Source organism: Typopeltis vanoorti, chromosome 2, assembly GCF_054136105.1.
Source record: "Typopeltis vanoorti isolate ZY-2024b chromosome 2, IOZ_Tvanoo_1.0, whole genome shotgun sequence".
NCBI lineage: Eukaryota > Metazoa > Arthropoda > Arachnida > Uropygi > Thelyphonidae > Typopeltis > Typopeltis vanoorti.
In genome coordinates, this window is record NC_143550.1 from 57626318 (window position 1) to 57646154 (window position 19837).

At 37.6% G+C, this 19837-nt stretch overlaps 1 protein-coding gene across 1 annotated transcript in view; it reads right to left on the bottom strand.

The window, feature by feature from the left end:
- Positions 1-19837, bottom strand: part of LOC150109061 (protein kinase C, brain isozyme-like) — a 689445-nt gene that overhangs the window by 184082 nt on the left and 485526 nt on the right. Inside the window, exons 13-14 of the mRNA XM_090405188.1 lie at positions 18846-18926; positions 5185-5292 (exon numbers count right to left, since the gene is read on the bottom strand). Of these exons, the coding sequence (XP_090261314.1) occupies positions 5185-5292; positions 18846-18926 (189 nt within the window). The remainder of the gene's footprint in view (positions 1-5184; positions 5293-18845; positions 18927-19837) is intronic.

Sequence of the window (19837 nt, forward strand, 5' to 3'; positions counted from 1 at the left end):
TTAGGTCAGAGTTTTGCAAAGTTTGAGACCTCCTCATAAACTGTATAGAAGCCTAAAGGGTAACTGACAAAAAAAAAAAAAAAAGAAAAAAAAAAGCTATATATCCTATCATGTTGGAGGCTTAATGTAGTATGGACAGCACTAAGAAAGGATTAAAAACAAATTTTAATGCTTTCACTATTTCATCTCAGTCACTGAGAAATCTTCAGGGAGTATAAATAACACTTGTAGCACACACACACATGCACAAAGACAACACAATACTATATGAAACACATGGGCAACTCTAAAGTCCTGTCTAGGTGGTGTGCCCTCTATGGGTGTTTGGTACTAAGGATGTAAACTGGGACCTCTGATGATTATTGTTTCCCAAATTCTGGGAAGTTTTATGCATTCCTATTTATTTAAATTAGGTTGATTTCTGAGTACTGCTGCAGATTCCAAAAACAATCTTTCATTTTTAAATTCACTATGGTGGAGCATGGTGGTTTTCATCCAGAAGATCCTGTGGATGGTATTGAACACATGGTCTGCAAGACCAGATTGACCAAGTTGTAACTGCAGATGTAAGATTTGTGTTCATCTAAATGGATGGTGGCTGACTTACCTGGCTTACTTTGTGAGTGGCTTTAGATGAAGGTGCTGACTCTGTTCACAGCCTGCATTGGAGTGCTCAGATGGCATCTATCTAATAGTATGGAGAGGTGGTATACACAGCCATTTCCAAGGGAGGGAAATAGGTATCTGTCATCAGGCTATCAACCTACTGCTCTTATCGGTGCTGTCTAGGATAATGAAAAGTCTTTGGTAGTTAACTTTTTCAGTGCTTGAAGAAATATCAGGTAATCAGCAACCATCAATATGGATTCTGCAGGTGGATTCCTTGCATTCATCATGTACTTAATCATGATCTGCCTTCTACTCTTTGTATATATATATATCACAAGTTTCCTCTCACATCATTCATGCATATGGTAGCAGAAGGTGTTTTTTCTTCAGATTTTACTACTAGTGCAGGTGATTCTTGGGCCTATTGTTTCACCTGCATTCTTGCTCATATTCTTGAGCAGCCTTCTGGACCTTAAGCTCTACCTGAGGTTTTTAATGGTGGTATTCTCCATTTCTCCTGCTTATGTGGTAAGCCTTGAAGTGAGCATCTAAGATCTTTAGTGATTGCAACCTGGTTAAATATGGCACTTCCAGGATTAACATCTTTTTTCTTGCATTAACAACCTCAGTTCTTCTCCTTGTACCTTTGATAATGCTTAGCAACTTTTCTGGCACAAACACACCACTTATATAGCAATTTAAATAAAAACATTTCACAAAATTGTTTGGAATGCTTGGACAATAGAAGAGTGCTGTATGTAAGAGACAAACTGCATTTGAACGTGGAAGGATGCAGGTATTTGGAGAGGCTGTTGTTTTCTGGGCAAGAGGAGAGTATGTTGAAGCAGTCAAGCTACAATTGACAGGGTGGAATGGCTTTATATGGAGAGTGACATGGAATATGAGAGGATGTATAGTATATTTCAGAGGAGAGCAGAATGACGGCTGCAGAGAGTAACAGTAGTTATAGGAATAATGACAAGCAATGTGCTTTCCATATGCAAATACTAGATGTATCAGGAATCAAGAGAATAATTTTGTGGTATTCATTGACTCAGTCTGACCAAACATTACTGTTATTAGTAAAACACCATTGAGAGAGGAAGATGTTATAACAGGAATACAAATTGAGAAATAATGCATATTTTGGCAGGATAGAGAAGATAAGCAGGTTGGTGGTAAGTAATGAGTTGTGGCTTCTAAGGATAGAGAATCAGGAGGGAAAATATTATTGATAGATTTGCAAAGGATAACAATGCAAGGCAGAGGTGTATAGAGATGGATAGGATAATATTTTGCAGGATGTTGCTTTAGGCTAGGAAATATAGCGGTTGATGAGCAAGAAATGTTTTAATTAGTTTGGAAAGTATGAAATGAATGATTGTTTTGGGGGACTTCAAAACTATAAATTAAGCAGAGGAAAGAGCATTCAGAATAGAGCAAATGAATTTCTGGAATTCTTGGGAGAAAAATATCTAATGCAGCATGTGGTGAAGAAAAGAACAAGAGTTTTGAATTCTGGATATAGCATCAGAGAATCTGATAGTGACTGATATATCTCATACTTCATCCCAGATGGTAGAAGTGATCATGTACTCCTGATCTGGAGAATGAATATGAATGCAGAAGTGCAAGGAGGAAGGAATTTATGTGCAGTTATAAAGCAGATGACGGAAGCATCTGAAGGGAAAGATATTAAGTGGTAAATGGTATTTAGCTAGTTAGGAAATATTTGTTAGAAGTAATAGCAAATTGATACTTCAAGTGAAAAAGATAATGCAATTTGGTGTATACAGCAAATGACTAATAAAATCAAACAAGAATTATAGATGAAAAAGAGGCAATGGAAAAAAAAAAAAAAAAAAAATATATATATATATATACTAGGGAGACTACCCCCCCCCCCCCCGAGTTCCGGGCTGGTAGGCCGGTTCTTTATGAACCTCACTTTAATAATTCAAAATCACGAAATGAAAAAAAAAAAATTTACTATATAATCAGTCATGACATACGCATTATGCTAATTTCAGTAATGAATACTAACATGTACTGTTCTAATGGTCAACAATGAGTTTGATTGTTGTAATCCTCAAACGATAAAATTGTTGTCTCATGAAGGCAAACACATTCTTGGACGTTTCAAAACAATGAAGATGTGACATAAAAACGTGACAAATTTCGGCTTATCTTTAAGCCTTCGGCTTAACAAATTGTGACAAAAAACGTGACATAAAAATGTTTCAAATTTCGGCTTATCTTTTTATATATATTGAATGGATAAAAAGAATGAGACAAAATCAGTTCCATGAGGAATATAAGATCACTCATGATAGGAAGGTGATTGCATAATAATGAGGGAAAAATTAGAATACAAAACGAGACTAGCGCTATGATCCAAGGAGAATCCTAAGTGCTCTTTCACTGTGGCCAGTAGGAGGAGAAATGACTATAGACGAATAACCCTGCTGAATGAAGATAGTTGATGGGTAACCAATGTACATGGTGAATTAGGTTTTTAATGATCATTTTATTAGTGTTTCATCCTTGTAAAGCCAGTTTTATTCCTAGAGGGACAGATAGAGTTGAAGGATTAGAATGAACGAGAAATGTAATTATTCTGAATACTGAGCACATTAAATATCAGTAAGACAGTAGGACAAGATAGGATTTTACCATATGCTTTAAGGGAGGTGATATGGAACTAATCATGCCATTAATTTGAGTGTTTAATAAAAGTCTTGGAAAGAAGGTAAGACAGTGCTAATGCACATGGTAGTGGTAGACTGGAAGTATCAAAGTACAAAATGATTTGTATTTTTCCTGTGCTAAAATTTTGAAAAACTGATAGGAGCTTGCATACAGAAATGAATAAGTGAAGATAATATTATTTTTGATGGCCAGACAAAATTTGTTAAGGGAGTTCTTGTTTTAGTCTTTTATAATGAAGTAACAAGAGCAGTGGAGAGAAAGGCATACAATGCCATTTTCTGGATTTTGCAAAAGCATCCAATAGGGTGTCACATAATAAGCTGATATTGAAATTGCAATGTATAGGTTTAGATACCAAGTTAATGGAGGATGATCAAATTGGCTTTCTGAGAGTTGTATATAGGGGAGCAGTGGTGGTGAAGGAGTTTAAAGATAACAAGTTGGATCCCATAGGGTTCAATATTATGATCATTACGATTTAGTCCCTGTCATGATTTTGTTACTGGATTACAGGTATTCAATTGTTTGCAGATAATATGAAGATTGAGAGGGTTATTACTAATAGTGCTGATGTGGCTCTTTGGTGGATTTGAATAAGCTGGAAAAGTGGGATAATGAATGAGGATTTCAGTTTAATACAGCAAAATGTAAAGTTTGAAATTTGGGATTCACAGGCAGAAGACTGCATATTCTCTTGGTGAAGCTATACTGGAAGTAGTAGAGGAAGCAAGGAATCCTTGGGTGATGGTAGAAATTTTAAGTTCAGAAGGCATATCACAAAGGTTCAGAAACAGAGAGGATCTCTGCAGTAGTGAGGAGGACTAACCAGAAAAAATAACTGGTGGTAGTACCATTTTATAAGTCTTGTTCAGGCCACATCTGGATTACAGTGCTAAGGTCTGGTCACAAGGTTAAGTGAAGGCATGTAATCTGCGGATTCTGGTGGAAAGGAAATCAAGAGGTAATATGACTGAGACATTTAAGCTGTTGAGAGGTATTTAATGGAATGATATCAGAGAATCTTTCATATAACAGAACAAGGGAAAGGAGCAAGGACAAGAGGCTATCCTTGTGAAAGTTGCAAAAGAATCAAGCAAGAGAGATAAGAAGTAAGTTTTTTCCATGAAGAGTAAGAGAAGCAAGTAGTGCATTGCCTGAGAGGGTTGTGAGCAAATTTAAGAAGTGGTAAGATAGATTGTATTGTCCATGGTAGTCTTCCAATGAAGGCCTAAATCCGATGACTCCATGGATGTTTGAAATAATATGAGAAAACATTATATGGTTCTTCATCATTATATATCTTTAAAAATACAAGCTTCTTGGAAATAGGGTGTTTTATGTAGTACAATAACAAAGCAACTCATGATAAAAGTATTTTATGCTCAGCAAAACTAGGTGCTGTGTGATAGTTCTATAATTTTTTATTTTGTGCTTCTGTGTACAAGCAAAAACTTGATTTTAAAGATCTTTTAGAAATTTGCTGAAATGCATGGGCCAGATGGAGTAATTTCCAGTCAACAGGCTGCAGGTTTGAATCTCATGGTGGTATGAACATTTGTAAAAGTCTCTAGTTGGCAGACAATTTTTGTCACCCAGTGCAAAACAATTAAACTAGTTATTAGAGTCCTGAAGAGGCTCTAGAATATGGTTCTTTGATTATCTAACTCTTATCACAAACACCTACAGTACTAAAGTACTTCTAGTTTACAGCCTTATATATATACTTTTCATAGTATAACATAAAAAATACAAAGTAATGAGCAAATATCATAAATTATACATACCCCTCACAAGCTTCTTTTGCTTCTTTGGAGAGTGAACATAAAAAATACAAAGTAATGAGCAAATATCATAAATTATACATACCCCCTTACAAGCTTCTTTTGCTTCTTTGGAGAGTGATTTTGGATAAGATACATTGTGATCCGTTATAGAAGCGAATAATTCTTCTTCATCTTCTCCATCAAATGGAGGCTGTATGTAAGAACATAATTAAAAACAAATCATGTGTATAATAAACCACAACAAACAACTGAATTTCATGATATTGTAAATGACTTTGTTGTTAACTATTACAATATCTGTCATGATTATAACTCATTTCTATTCGATTCAAACTCATTTCTATTTGCTAAGCACCAATTCTGGCACAGCATTCCAGCATTGCTTCTTGTCCACCAGTTTCATATGACTTCCATTGAAGATTCCTTGTTCTTATTACTATCTCATTTTTCTGTCCTTTGGAAGATTCCAGTAATTATCAATCTAGTAAATACACTAAATAAAACATCATATGGCTGATTAAGTGATTAATTAATACAAGATTTATTTATTAAAACAAGCTAACATGTCATTAGCTGTAGTTGCCAACATCACCAGAGCCAAAGAAGTAAAGAATGTGTTCAGTGGAGGAATGAAATAGAACATCAGGCATGTGTTGTATAATGTAACAGTTATTTCTCGAAATCCTGTTCTAATGACTCAAAAAATTCCTCCACTTTTTCCTTAGAAGAACCTTCTGTGGAACCAGAGGCACCAATAAGTTTCATTGTCCATGTACCAATGGACAGGTAAGTGGAACAAATGTTGCAAAGTGTAAGGTTTTGAGATTTGGTAAAATTTGGTAAGATTTTGTAGAATGGTAACTGGTACAGAAGACATTGTTGAGGTATTCAGTGATCAATTTATAAAGGTGTTTCATCCTGATCAGGGTGGAATCAAGAACTTAAGTGTAGTGGATATAGTAGTGGATGGCTTAATTGTGAGTGAGCAAGAGGTATTTGAGGAAATAAATAAAGTTGATGTAAATAAGGCAATAGGATTTGATGACATATCACCACACATCTTAAGCAAATGTTCCAGGGAATTTAGCAGTAGCATTCGCATGCCACCTATTTAATAAGCCTTACAACAGTACAGGATCCAAGCGAGTAGAAGGAGGGTAAAATTGTTCAACTGCATAAAGGTGATGACAAGGCTGCAGCTTTAAATTATAGGCCAATCTGTATATCTGGAGTTGTGGTGAATGTACTGGAGAGAGATTGGTGAGAAGTAGGATACAGAAATAGATTGATAACAACAGTATTCTCAGTGTTATTAGCATGGGTTTGTTAAAGGGCGATCATGTTTTACTAACTTACTTATGTACTATACAAGGTAACAAATACCTTGGACAGGGAAGATTCATATGCAGTGGTGTAGTTGGATTTTGCGAAAGCTTTTGATAGACTGCCACTTATGTAATTACATAAGAGAAAATATGCAAACTCTATGCTCATCTTTTCCTTCCTTACTGATATTCTGAATCAGCTATGGTGTGAATTTTTATTGGATATTATCTATTTGACTTTGGTATCCATCTAGGGTAATTCACATGGAAGGAAAAGATATTATAAAACAAAAGGCTGGATTTTATTTGTCCATTGCTCCCAACAGTGGCTATTTTCTATATAAGGAATTCTGAACATCAAAATTACACTTTCCAGTGTGTAACTTTACACACTGGAAAGTGTTTAATCACACACTTTCCACCACTGGAAAGTGTGTAATTTTTTGTGATATCTGGATGATATCTTTGCTGTCCTGTCATTCTCTCTGCTGGGCTTTTCTCTGCTCAACTGTTCCCAGAGAAAAGAAATAAACTGATCACAGTTAAGACTAAATCTAATAACTTACTTCTTTTTCTCAATTCCTAATCATAAGGAACTGAGAAAAAGATATAAGTTACTCTTATATTAATTTAATCTATTGAAAGTCAATTTTTGCCATTAAATTATCAGAAGTGTGGTGAACAAGAAGATGCAGAGGGCTTGTTCTCTGGATGGTAGACTGAGCAGAATTATTGAGGCATTGGATATGTAGAGTACGCAAGCACAATAGTTGGTAGTGGTAGTAGGAACAAATGACATGATTGGAAACAGAGAGAATGTAAGATAAGACTGGATATCAGGAGGTTGCAGATAAAATTAATTATAACAGCATGACAGGAAAGGTAGTCAGCACATTGCCCAGGTATGACAGTGATGAACTGAGATGGAAAGCAAGGAGATTATGCATTAATGATTGAGGGGTGGGAACTGACAAGTTCTCATAAACCCATAGAACAAAAATGATATTAAAGTAACTGATATAACCACAAGAAAGAACATATCTTAAAACCTTTTAACTCCCATGCCTCATCAAATTGTAATAATGTGTTATTTTTCTTTTAAGATATATAAAGAAGAGTTGCTTTAATATAATTTTTGTTCTAGGTGTTTATCAGAGCTTTTCAGCCCCCCCCCACCCCCACCTTGTATGTTTGCAGAAATGTGTGAAGAGAAATGAGTGCAGTTTGTGAATGTGTGTGATGAGTTTGAAGAACCAACAGAATTGTACGAGGGTGGTCTGAAAAGTTCTCAGCCTAACAAATGAAAATACGAATTTATAATTTCAAAATTATTTTTATTTTTCAACATAATCTCCCTTAAGACTAATACATTTATTCCAGCGATGCTCCAGTGCTGGAATAAATGATTTTACTCAATAATTCTACTCAGCCTACCATCCAGAGAACAAGCCCTCTGCATCTTCTTGTTCACTACACTTCTGATAATTTAATGGTGAAAATTGACTTTCAATAGATTAAATTAATATAAGAGCAACTTATATCTTTTTCTCAGTTCCTTATGATTAGGAATTGAGAAAAAGAAGTAAGTTATTAGATTTAGTCTTAACTGTGATCAGTTTATTTCTTTTCTCTGGGAACAGTTGAGCAGAGAAAAGCCCAGCAGAGAGAGAATGACAGGACAACAAAGATATCATCCAGATATCACAAAGTCTATCCCTGTAGTGGCTCTCAGTAAAATCTGCAAAATACCCCTCTACAACTGCAATCACCTCTTGATTTGAAGAAAAAAGCTGACCAGCGAGTTTTAGTTTTGGAAAGAGATAGAAGTCAGAGGGAGCAAAATCTGAGGAATAGGATGGATGTTCCAACAATTCATAGTGCAGATCCCTTAATTTTTCCATTGCCAAAACATCTTTGTGGGCAGGTGCATTGTCCTGATGAAAGATGATTCTTTTCTTCTGCAATCCGGGTCTTTTCTCACGAATTTATTCGTCTAGTCTGGTTAAAAGATCGGAATAATATTCCCCGGTTATTGTTTTACCCTTTTCAAGATAATTAATAAACAAAATGCCTTTAGCATCTCAAAACACTGATGCCATGACCTTTCCTGTTGATGGAACCGACTTTGTCTTCATTGGTGGCTGAACAACTGGCTTCTGTCCACTGTTTTGACTGCTGTTTGGATTCTGGTGTGTAATGGTAAATCCAAGTCTCATCCAAAGTAATAAATTGATGCACAAAATCAGTTTTATTCTTGTTAAAATGCTCCAAGCACTGTTCAGAGATTTTCATGAGAGTGCATTTTTGACTTGCTGTGAGCAAGCATCCATCTTGCGCATCGGCACCCATCTTGCGCAAAGCTTTTTCATTTGCAATTCTTCATGCAAAATATATCCTACACGTTCTTTTGAAATGACTATAATCTCAGCAATTTTACGCACGCAGACTCGCTGGTCATCCAATATCATATCGTACACTTGATTAACGATTTCTGGTGTTGTTACACTTTTTGGATGTCTTTCACGTGGATCATCTTCAAGGCTGGTATGGCCACGTTTAAACTCGGCAACCCATTTCATAACTGTTGACAACAAAGGAGATGAGTGCCCATAAACATTTATGAACTTCGAATGAATTTCTTTTGGCATTAAACCTTCTTTAACAAAGAATTTTATAACCGCATGATAATCAATTTTATCCATTCAAAGGATATAGACAACACTTTTGCTTCAGACAGCTGTATAAAACAAACTACTTGATAGAACGACTTCCAATTTCACATGGATACTTATGACAAATATTATTATTATTATTATTCAGGTCTCCATGGAGTCAAAAGATTCATCGTGGAGTAGGTCCTTCCTAAGAAACACAAAGTCTCTCATACCCCTCCTTGAACTCATTGACCATTCTCGCTCTCACCACTCCATCAGGCAATGCATTCCAGGGTTCAACCACCCTCCATGCAAAGAAACCACTCCTCACCCTCTTGCTCACAGTTTCCTTTCGCAACTTCCAGGATGGCCACTTGTCATCACTCCTTCCCGCTGTTCAACCAAGCAAAAGAACTCCCAAGTGTCAACCTCGTAACCACCTCTCAACAGTTTAAAAGTCTCAATCATATCACCTCTCCTTCTTCTATCCACCAAACCCTGAAGTCCACATTCCCTCAGCCGATCCTCATAACTATCATTGTACAGTCCTGAAACCATCTTTGTTATCTGCCTTTGTACCCTTTCCACATTTAATTTATCCCCTTCAAATCCTGGGAACCAAATCTGAGAACAATAGTCCAAGTGTGGTCTGATCAGGGTCTTATACAATGGATAAATAACTTTTATCTCTGCAGGTCAGCGTCCTTCTCATTATTGCAGCAATCCACTGTGTTATCTTCACCACATTTGCAATATGTCCCCTAACTTTCATCACCTTTCTATCAATCTCAACCCCAGATCTCTTGTCTCCGCTACTTCCTCCAGTATAAATCCTCCCATAGAGCATGCAGTGTCCCATCGATGTTTTAAAAACCTCAAGACCTTATATTTTGCTGCATTAAACCGACATCCCCCTTTCATTTGCCCATCTATCTAGCTTATTCAAACCCTCTTGCAGGGCTGCCGCATCTGCACTATTACTATTAATCCTTCCCAGCTTCACATCATCTGCAAACAACTGAATATCACCTTGCAATTCACTGACAATGTCATTGATATAAAGGTTAAACAATATAGGTCCCAGTACTGAGCCCTGTGGAACCCCACTTGGAACCCTCTGCTTCTTTGAAACTGCCCCACCATACACAACTCTCTGATACCTATCGGACAGCCAATCCTGAATCCAGTTGACCAATCTGACATCCAGACCCATGTGCTGCAACTTAAATATCAGCTTATCGTGTGGCACCCTATCAAATGCCTTTCTAAGCGTAAGAAAATGGCAGTATATGCCTTTTTCCTCATCTAATGTTCTTGTAACTTGATCATAAAAGGCTAGCATATTGCTAAAACAAGAGAGCGCTCCTTCACAATCCATGTTGACTCGCACAGATAACATTACTCTCATCTGCCCAATGCTGTATACGGTCCTTCACTACTTTCTCCACGATCTTACTAACTACTGATGACACACACAAACTGGCCTATAATTAGATGCTTCCAGTCTGCTACCGCCCTTATGCAATGGCACTATCTTAACTTCCCTCCATTCCATGGGCACCTTTCCTGCAGCCAGACTTTCATTGAAAAGCCAGGTCAAAGGCACTGTCAGTTCCCTAGCACATTCTCTCAAACTCGTGGTGAAATACCATCCAGTCCCACAGCTTTACTGACATCCAGAGTACTTAGTATTTGAAACATACTCTCCTCCTGTACCTCTAAACCTCGAACCTGCCCTATCCCTCTAGCATTAAAACTGACTCCTCCAGGATGAAATACTCCAATAAAGTGCTCATTGAACAATTCTACTAAGTCCTCTGCATCAGTCACTCCATTCCCATTTTTATCCCACGATATCATTCTTCCACAGTCATTTCTCCTCCTACTGGCCACATATCTAAAAAATTCCCTAGGATTTTCTTTGGATCTTAGGGCTCTCATATTCCAGTTTTGTCTTCCTTACTATACTAGTCACTCTTCTGGCCTGTGTCTTATACTCTTCATGCATCTTCTCCTCACCTGTCTCCTTATATCTCTTCCATAGCCTGTTTTTTGCATGCAGTTCCTGTTTAATATTGTTTGTCATCCACTTTACTCCAAATTGTGTCCTCTTCTTCACTCATGGTATACAACTTACCATTGCTGCTAACAAATATTCTTTCATAATTTCCCACGCACTAATGCTATCCTGGCCTTCCAATTCCTCCTTCCATGAAACTTCCCCAAGTTGACGTCTTAGACTACTATAATCACCTGCCTTATAATTTCATATGTGTTCCCGTCTCTTTGATACTCCTGCATGTCTATTCATTTTCCAAGTCAAAACCATATGGTCACTCTCTTCAACTGGTGAGAGAGATGTCATCTCAGTTATTATCAACTCCTCTGATGTAATATAACCAAATCTAAAACTCATGAACCTCTTGTTCCCTCTATTACATGTTGCCCAAGACATTTGTCCCTCAAGAATTCTAGAAATTCCATTCCCTTATTGCTACATGCATCTTCCTCTCCCCAGTTTATACTACTGTAGTTAAAATCTCGCATAACAATCATTCTTCTTGCACTTGCCATATTCAACTGTCTCAACATCTCCTGATCCCCACCCTCTGTACTCCTGGGTCTGCAGCAACACCCCCACTAAATATCCTGTCTTGCCCACCTCTACCTCACACTATATGCTTTCAAAATCATTAGTGTCACTGCCTTCCAAATCCTCCACTCTTAGAGGACATAGGTCATCACTTATCACAAGCAGTACTCCACCACCACGCTTTCCCTTCCTATCCTGCCGAAAAATGCTGTATCCAGCATTTTTCGGCACATTCTTATGCAACTTCTATTCCTGTTATTATATCCTCTTCTGTCAACCATGTCTCAGTGATTCCAATAATTTTTGGCCAGGCTGATGCTATCTGCGCCACCAATTCCTCTCCCTTATTCCGGATACTCCTGGCATTAGCATATAGCATATAAATGCCACTGTTTCTATACCCAGCCTTATCCCCTCTAGACTCCATTGGGCTTAGTGTTACATGATGTCGTCCCCCTTTCTCCCAAGTACCCATTCCCACAAGAGGCTACCCCCTGCTACCATCCTCCCTGGGACACATTGACTTTTTCAGAACAGCAATCTCTCCAGATGCCTACGTCCTTCCTCATTCAAATGTAAGTGGTCTCTTGCATACAATTCCTCTCTGTCCTCAAACGCACTACAAGCATCCACATATTCCAGTCCTCTCTTGTCATACATTCTAGCTATTATGTCATTCAATATTACTGCTCTTCTGCTTAGTTCATCATTATCATACCTAGGCAACACACACACACTATCTTTCCTCTCTGTGTCTTCTTTCGTACCACCTCAAGCAAGAATCTCATATCTCTCGCTACCCTATTTACACCAACACTCAAGTCATTTGTTCCCACCATCACAATCATCTCATCCACCCTTTCACCTCTCTTAACTGCCAAAGCCACCCTATCTATCGTTCCTCCTGGCAAACGCTCCTTACGCATCCTATCTTGAACACCACGGATCATTGAGTCCCCATACATTATACCTCTTACCATTCCCTCTCTCCTATTGTTTCCATTTTCTCCTCTTCTTTCATTCCAATACCTCTCTCTCCTACTGTTTCCATTTTCTCCTCTTCTAGCACTCCACCAACTTAGAAAAAAAAGTCTTGCGATAGTGTTACCATCTATGGTTGAGGCCGAGAACTTTTCAGGCCACCCTGGTATAACAGTGATGGACTGCATTTGAATGGTTCTTGTGTGAGTCATTTGGATTAGCTGCTACTGATTCCAAAAACAATCTCTCTGACTTATGACTTCTGTGTAGCACTTTTGTTTTTTTCGATCTGATCCTCTGTGAAGGGGTATCCAAAGCATGGTCTGTTATTCCTGATTTGTTATACTCATAGTGGAAAATGTATTTTTTCTTGCTCTCCAAGGCAGATTTCAACAGTTCTTCCTGTCTGTCTATAGTAAGTCAGGTCACAAGTACACGGCACTTCATATACTCCTGGATGTGATAAAGGAGAGAAAGTTTGTCCTTAGGTGAATGGATGAGAGTTGCCAATTTGGCATATAGTTCAAGTGTGGTGTGGAGCTGATAATTATTTGGATGTGTCTTGAATGTATGGGATGGTAATGCTTGTGCTGTAGTCTTGGGTATTAGGTAATGGAGGGAATTTCTGGGGAGCATTTAGTATTTTTTCTATTCTTTAGGGATTATAGCCACTAGCTAAAAAAGTGTGATGCAAGTGAGTGAGTTCAGTAGTAAGAGCATTGTCGTTAGAACAGATAGCTCTGGCTCTGCGAGTTAGTATTTTTAGGATACCATATTTTTGAGTTGGATGATGGTGTGATTGTTTGTTTGTACAAATATCTCCCTGTATGTGTAGGTTTTCTATAAAGAGATAAAGATAATCTACCATCAGGAAGGCATGTGGCTAGTGTATCTAGGAAAGGCAGACAGTTGCTAGTTTCCTTTTCCACTGTGAAGTGGATTTGAAGGTGCTGGCTATATAAATGCACTAAAAATGTGTCTAATGTATCTGGACCATGTGGCCAAATAGCAAACTCATCATGAACATAGCCAAATCACTGGTTTGAGAGTAGTTTTGTTTATAGCTAGGTTATCAAGTGTTCTATGTAGAAATTGGTTAAAGAGGAAGAAAGGAAGAACCCAATGCTCTTCCATCTAGTTGTTTGTATATCTTCCCTTTCAATTAAAAAAACCCTGCATGTGCTGTAAATTTAAATAATTAAAATATATCTGGGGGAATAGCAAATTCAGGGTTCAAATTATTAGTACATTAGTAAATAGTGAAGTAATATCAAAACTAATCATTATGTCTGAATTTTTTAAGATATGGTTTTTTTAATAATAATAATATTATTATTATCCTAAGACCATGCAGTCACAGACTCATCCACTTTATCATACACACAGCTAATCATACGATGTCTTAAACACATTCAAATCCTCTGTATACATCACACTCTCAGGCAATGCATTCCAATCATTCACAACTCTGCATGCAAAAAACCTTCTACTCACTTCCTTGTTCACATCCTCCTTATACAGCTTCCAGGGATGACCTTTTGTTCTTCTCCACTCTCCCATCATTTTATGAAAAACCCCTTCAATGTTAATCCTATAACAATCCCTTACCAACTTGTCTCTATCATATCATCCCTCTTCCTCCTATCCACTAGACTCTGGAAATTGCATCATCTCAACCTTTCTTCACATTCAACATTTCAGAGATCAGAAACTATTTTAGTCAATTGCCTTTGGATCCTCTCCTGAATAGAATAATTTTCCCTCTGGTAAGTTTCAGCATCCTTCTCCTGTCCAGTGAGTTTTTGAGATTCTTACGATATTCCACCTTATCCTTTTCAGATTCTCTTGTAGAATTTGGAGTTTTCCTGCTTTGTATCGAGATCTGATATTTACGTCAATGACCTAGCGATCTTACATCAATCCACCTCCTTTACCAACCTAGAATCAACCTTGAATACAGACCTGAACACCCTGGAAGAGTACTTCAAGCAGTGGTACTTGAAGCCAAATCCAGTGAAAACAGTGTCCTCAGTATTTCACCTGTACAATACAGAGGCAAATCGTCAACTCAACCTTTCTTTCTGTGGAAAAATGGTAGAACACGAGCCTCACCCAAAATACGTTGGAGTGAGCCTGACCGTCTAACCTATAAAAGGCACATCATCAACCTCTCCAATAAAATTAAAACCAGAAATAACATCATTTCAAGGCTTGCTGGAACAACCTGGGGGGGGGGGGGGGCTTGTGGTGCAGAAGTTCTAAGGTCGTCTGCACTAGCCCTCGCATTCTCTGCAGCAGAATATTGTGCCCCTGCCTGGGAAAGTACAAACACTAACATTATAGACACCCAGCTAAACTCTACCATGTGCACAATTAGTGGGACAGCGAGAAGCACCCCTCTCTCCTGGCTGCCTGTTCTATCTAACATTGCTCCACCACACATACGGAGAAGACAAGCATCGATTAAGGAATTTAATAAAGCAATGAGCAACCCACTCCTGCCCCTACACCAGACTCTCATAAACCCACCTAGTCTTCGCCTCAAATCTAGAAAGCCTCTCTGGTCCATGGACAAACTCTCTTCAGCTGTGCTGCCATCGATATCTGACATATGGAGAGAGTACTGGTCCAACAATCTCCCAACAAATGGCTTCCTGGTAGAAGATCTGTGCTCCACAGCCTGGTTTTGATCTCGGTAGGAAGATTTAGTCATCAATAAACAGGATCAGAACTAGTCAGGGCAGATGTGGCTGCATTCTACATAAATGGGGGCTGTCAGATCACCCTTATTGTGATCGTTCTCCCGTGGCTCAGACGATTACTCATATTGCATAGGACTGCCCAAGGTGCCAATTTCATGGTGTGGCCTACGGGACATCCACAAGGTGACGGATGAGGCCTTGAATTGGCTTTCCAGCCTGGACTTGACCTGTAGTTGGTATGGTGGTGGCAGTGGTTATGGAGGAAACAAAAGATCACGGTCCCATCTCACCACGAAGACGTTATTCTCATAGTCCTCATCATAGTATCAGCAGAACTCCTCCTCATGTTAGAAGATGATGATAGAATGTGAAATGGGACTCCTCTAATGGATCAAGTTTTCTCACACAAGACACAACTGCTCTCTACTTAAACCTCGGATACAGCTACATTTATGTTGTGAAGTGTTGTGAGAACATGCAGCCTTCTCATACTTGTTGCAGCAGGACGATAATTGTCCCTGGTTTGATTATGACAAGTTACTTTTGCTTTATTTAAAAAAAAAAGGAAAGACTTAGAAAGCAGGTTGTGCCTTTTATGTAATGAACTTTTATATGTTAAGATTTTCATCATTTGTTTCTGGAAATTGTGATTGTAGTTTTCACTTATTATTATTATTATTATTTGACACTTCCAGGGAGTCCTAAGACTCATCGAGGGAGGGCACCTACTTTACAACTCTCTGTCTCCATCACTCAACCTCATCCACAAACCACCTCATCTACACCAACACCATCTACTGTCCACCATAACCACTATTATTTTCACAGACAATCACAAACATCCATGCCCACGGCGGGATTCGAACCCGCAGCCTTTTGACTGGAGAGCAGATATGCTAACCACTCGGCCTACCAGGCCGGCAAGGCCAACCAGGCCTTACCAGTTTCATGTAGCCATAAGCATAAATAAATAAATAAGTAGCTATATACTTATCACATTTTGCTGACCACACAGAAGATTTCTCACCAACACTATGTGAAACTCGTGTTGGCGCATCAGCTACCCTGTATGCGGTAGTGCGAGATGTATTCCCAGTAATCGTGTAATCCATGGAAGTTTTTGGCATTTTAGTGTGGCCGGCTTGCCTTTCCTTTGCCACACCCTTTGGTCCACGGCTCCTTATTCTTTATTCGGAGCAACCCATTGGGGCTTCCCTCATCTGCCACCCAAGGGATGCGTCTGGCAGGAGTCTGGTCTCCCCCAAGCATTTGCTTATAGAAGATACGCACATGCACGCATGCACACGTGTGTGTGTGTGTGTGTATGTATATATATATATATATATATATATATATATATACACATACACAATAAATAAATAAAAAAATAACATGGATGTTTGCCACAATTTGAGGGAGCAAGTTCTTAATGACCAGAACTTTCTTTCAAAGTTGTGACTGAGGAGTCTTGGTGCTATGGTTATGATACAGAAACAAAACAAGCATCAAGCCAATGGAAACATGCAAATTCACCGAGAACCAAAAAGGCATGTCACATTCACTCAAACATCAATACAATGTTGATGTTTTTTTTTTTTATGTGAATGGAATTGTATACAAAGAATTTGTTCCTCCTGGACAGGCAGTGAATCAACATTTTTGCCTCAACATTTTGAGCAAACTGCATTATAGTGTCTGACGAAAACGGCCAGAGATGTGGAGTAGCAGAAACTGGCTGCTGCACCACGACAATGCCCCAGCCGACATGGGGTCTGTCCAACAGTTCTTGATGAAAAGCAACATTGTAGTTGTTCCCCACCCTCACTACTCGCCTGGTCTCTCACCATGTGACCTTTGTTCATTCCCATGGAAAAAGAAACCATGATAGGGCAGCGATTCGTTGATGTGGATGAAGTGAAAGAGAAGCCGCTGGAGGCCATAAACAAAATTCCAGTTGAACGGTTCCAGAACTTTTTCCAGCAGTGGAGTAAGTGCATTGACACTTATTCCAACATTTTTTTAAAAAATAATTCTAGTTATTTTTGGTACCCCTCATACATAGATAAGCTACACTACATAATATGCTAAAGGCACATTAATTTTATCAATTGTCAACATTACTGGCCTAACCACTTGTGAACACCCCCCCCCAAAAAAAAACCTTACTACATGAAAGTTAGAGTCCTGTTATTAATCATTAAAAAGATATATTAAGCTAGAGAGCAATGAGCTCTCACATAATTACTCACAGATAAATTAGAACAAAAACAGTATAGATGGTGGCCAGTAAGGGCAAAAATTATTGCTTACAATCCTAAAGTAATGATTTTCTGAAGAACTTGAAAAAAACTTATGTTGTGGGCTGAATATGTGCAACTAAATTCTTAGGATTTTCATGCCACCATTATCTTTCAGATTAGGATGGCTGATCAGAATTTCACAGTCTTCCTTGAATTTGTGTTCATACCAGGTTTTTGTATGATGTAAGGAAAAAAGTACCTTGCAAATCAATTTGGTGTAAGTTGTTAAAAGTGTGATGATCTGACAGGCTGCTGTACTAAAATTGTTAAATTTAATGTGCCATTGGTTTTTTTTTTTTTTTTTTTTTTTTTTTTTTTTTTTTTTTTTTACAGAACGGAATTGTGCATTCAGTTTCACCAATATGTTAGTTGTTTCCATTATTTTTAAGAATGAATGAAACATAAGTCTGGTAATAGTTTTTTTATCATAGACATTATTCTGAAATGGAAATAATCTAAGTCATCTCGTTCTCATGAAGTTAATAATAATAGGACTGATCATGTAAATGTCTCTCTCTCACCACACACACACACACACACACACACACACACACACACACACACACACACACACACACACACACACACACACACACACACACACACACACACACACACAGCACATATAGAATAGAAAATATATTAGATGTCAAAATCACAGATCAAGACTTTTTTTATTTACTGAATAATGTTTTTTTTTTAAAACATAGTCCATTATATTGCAGTTTGATCATCCTCAATCACTGACAAGAAAATTATGTTTCAAATAGCCATGGAGAGTGTAAGAGAATCCAACAACATGCTGTATATTAAAAAAAAAAAAAAAAAATTTCTAATACGTTTTACTTTGCCTGTACTAAAAGTGGTGAAGGACTTATTCTGTAATGTGTTACCAAATGATTTAACAATGTTCAATATATCTTTCAGGACATCATAAGATTAATATCCTTATTAGTTCCATATTACTCAAAATTTTTGATTTTTCAAACTTTAGTCATAACTAGTTGAATGTGTGTGTGCTTACCCATATACATGATGCAAGAGAGAGATGGGGGGAGGGGGGAAGAGTAAGACAGCAAAAGTGAATCAGAACAGTATATAATGCATAGAATTAGCACTAAATTTCAATTAATTTCTATAATGAGAAATTAGCAAACATATCATATATGTGTTGTAAGTTTATCTTACCTGTCCCACAAGCATCTCATAAAGTAACACACCATATGCCCACCAATCAACAGATTTTCCATAAGGCTGATAAAGGATAATCTGAAAATTTTTTTAATTTATACTATTAAAAGTAGAGGTAATACAGCATGATTTCATAAATTAGTGTTTTGTTTGACTGTCAAGGTGTTGTGTAAATGTTCATATGGATTACTTAGTCTTTTCAAAACCAATACTCTATTTCTTTTATTGAATGTAAAATAAAATTCTGAGAGAAAATGCACATGAAAACTTTATTAATAATTAATGACACAGACTGGTTGCCATTCAATTAAACTTAATGTTTAATTAAAATAACCAAAGATGCACTGAATAAACCATTAATCAGTGGTAACTTTGTCACAATTGAGTATCTCTTTCATTTCCTTCATTATGATGACAAGTGACAGTTTATTACTGTACGATAAGCACTACATACTGAATAATACAAATGTATTATTATTATTATTATTAAAAGAGATATCCAGGGAGTCAGGGACTCAAGGGAGGCAACATATCACTCACACCACATCATACCTTCTCTTGAATTCACTCATGCTATCTGTATTCACATCCCTATTGCCAAATTCATATTTAGTTTATGCAACAGCTCGAGCTAGTACCTCCTATTCATACATCTGAGTTTATTCATCCAGGGAAGAGGTACTACTGAGCTCCAAGCTGCATATACCAGATTGATAGCTTTCAGCAAAATGGACAGTCAGTTGCCACCCACATAACATCAGCAGTGACAAGAGTTATTCTTTCACATTCATTTTTTCTTTCATTTGCAACATAGCATAAGAATTATTTTGGGTTGCCTTAAGCTTGCACAGCCAGTTTCTTTCTTTTCATACTTACTAAGCTTTCTGTATATAGTTTAAATCTTTTGGCCCAAGTCTTATATAATTTGCATAACTAACATCATCCTTATGCACATGGTATCCCTTTCACATAATCTTTTTTTTAAGAAT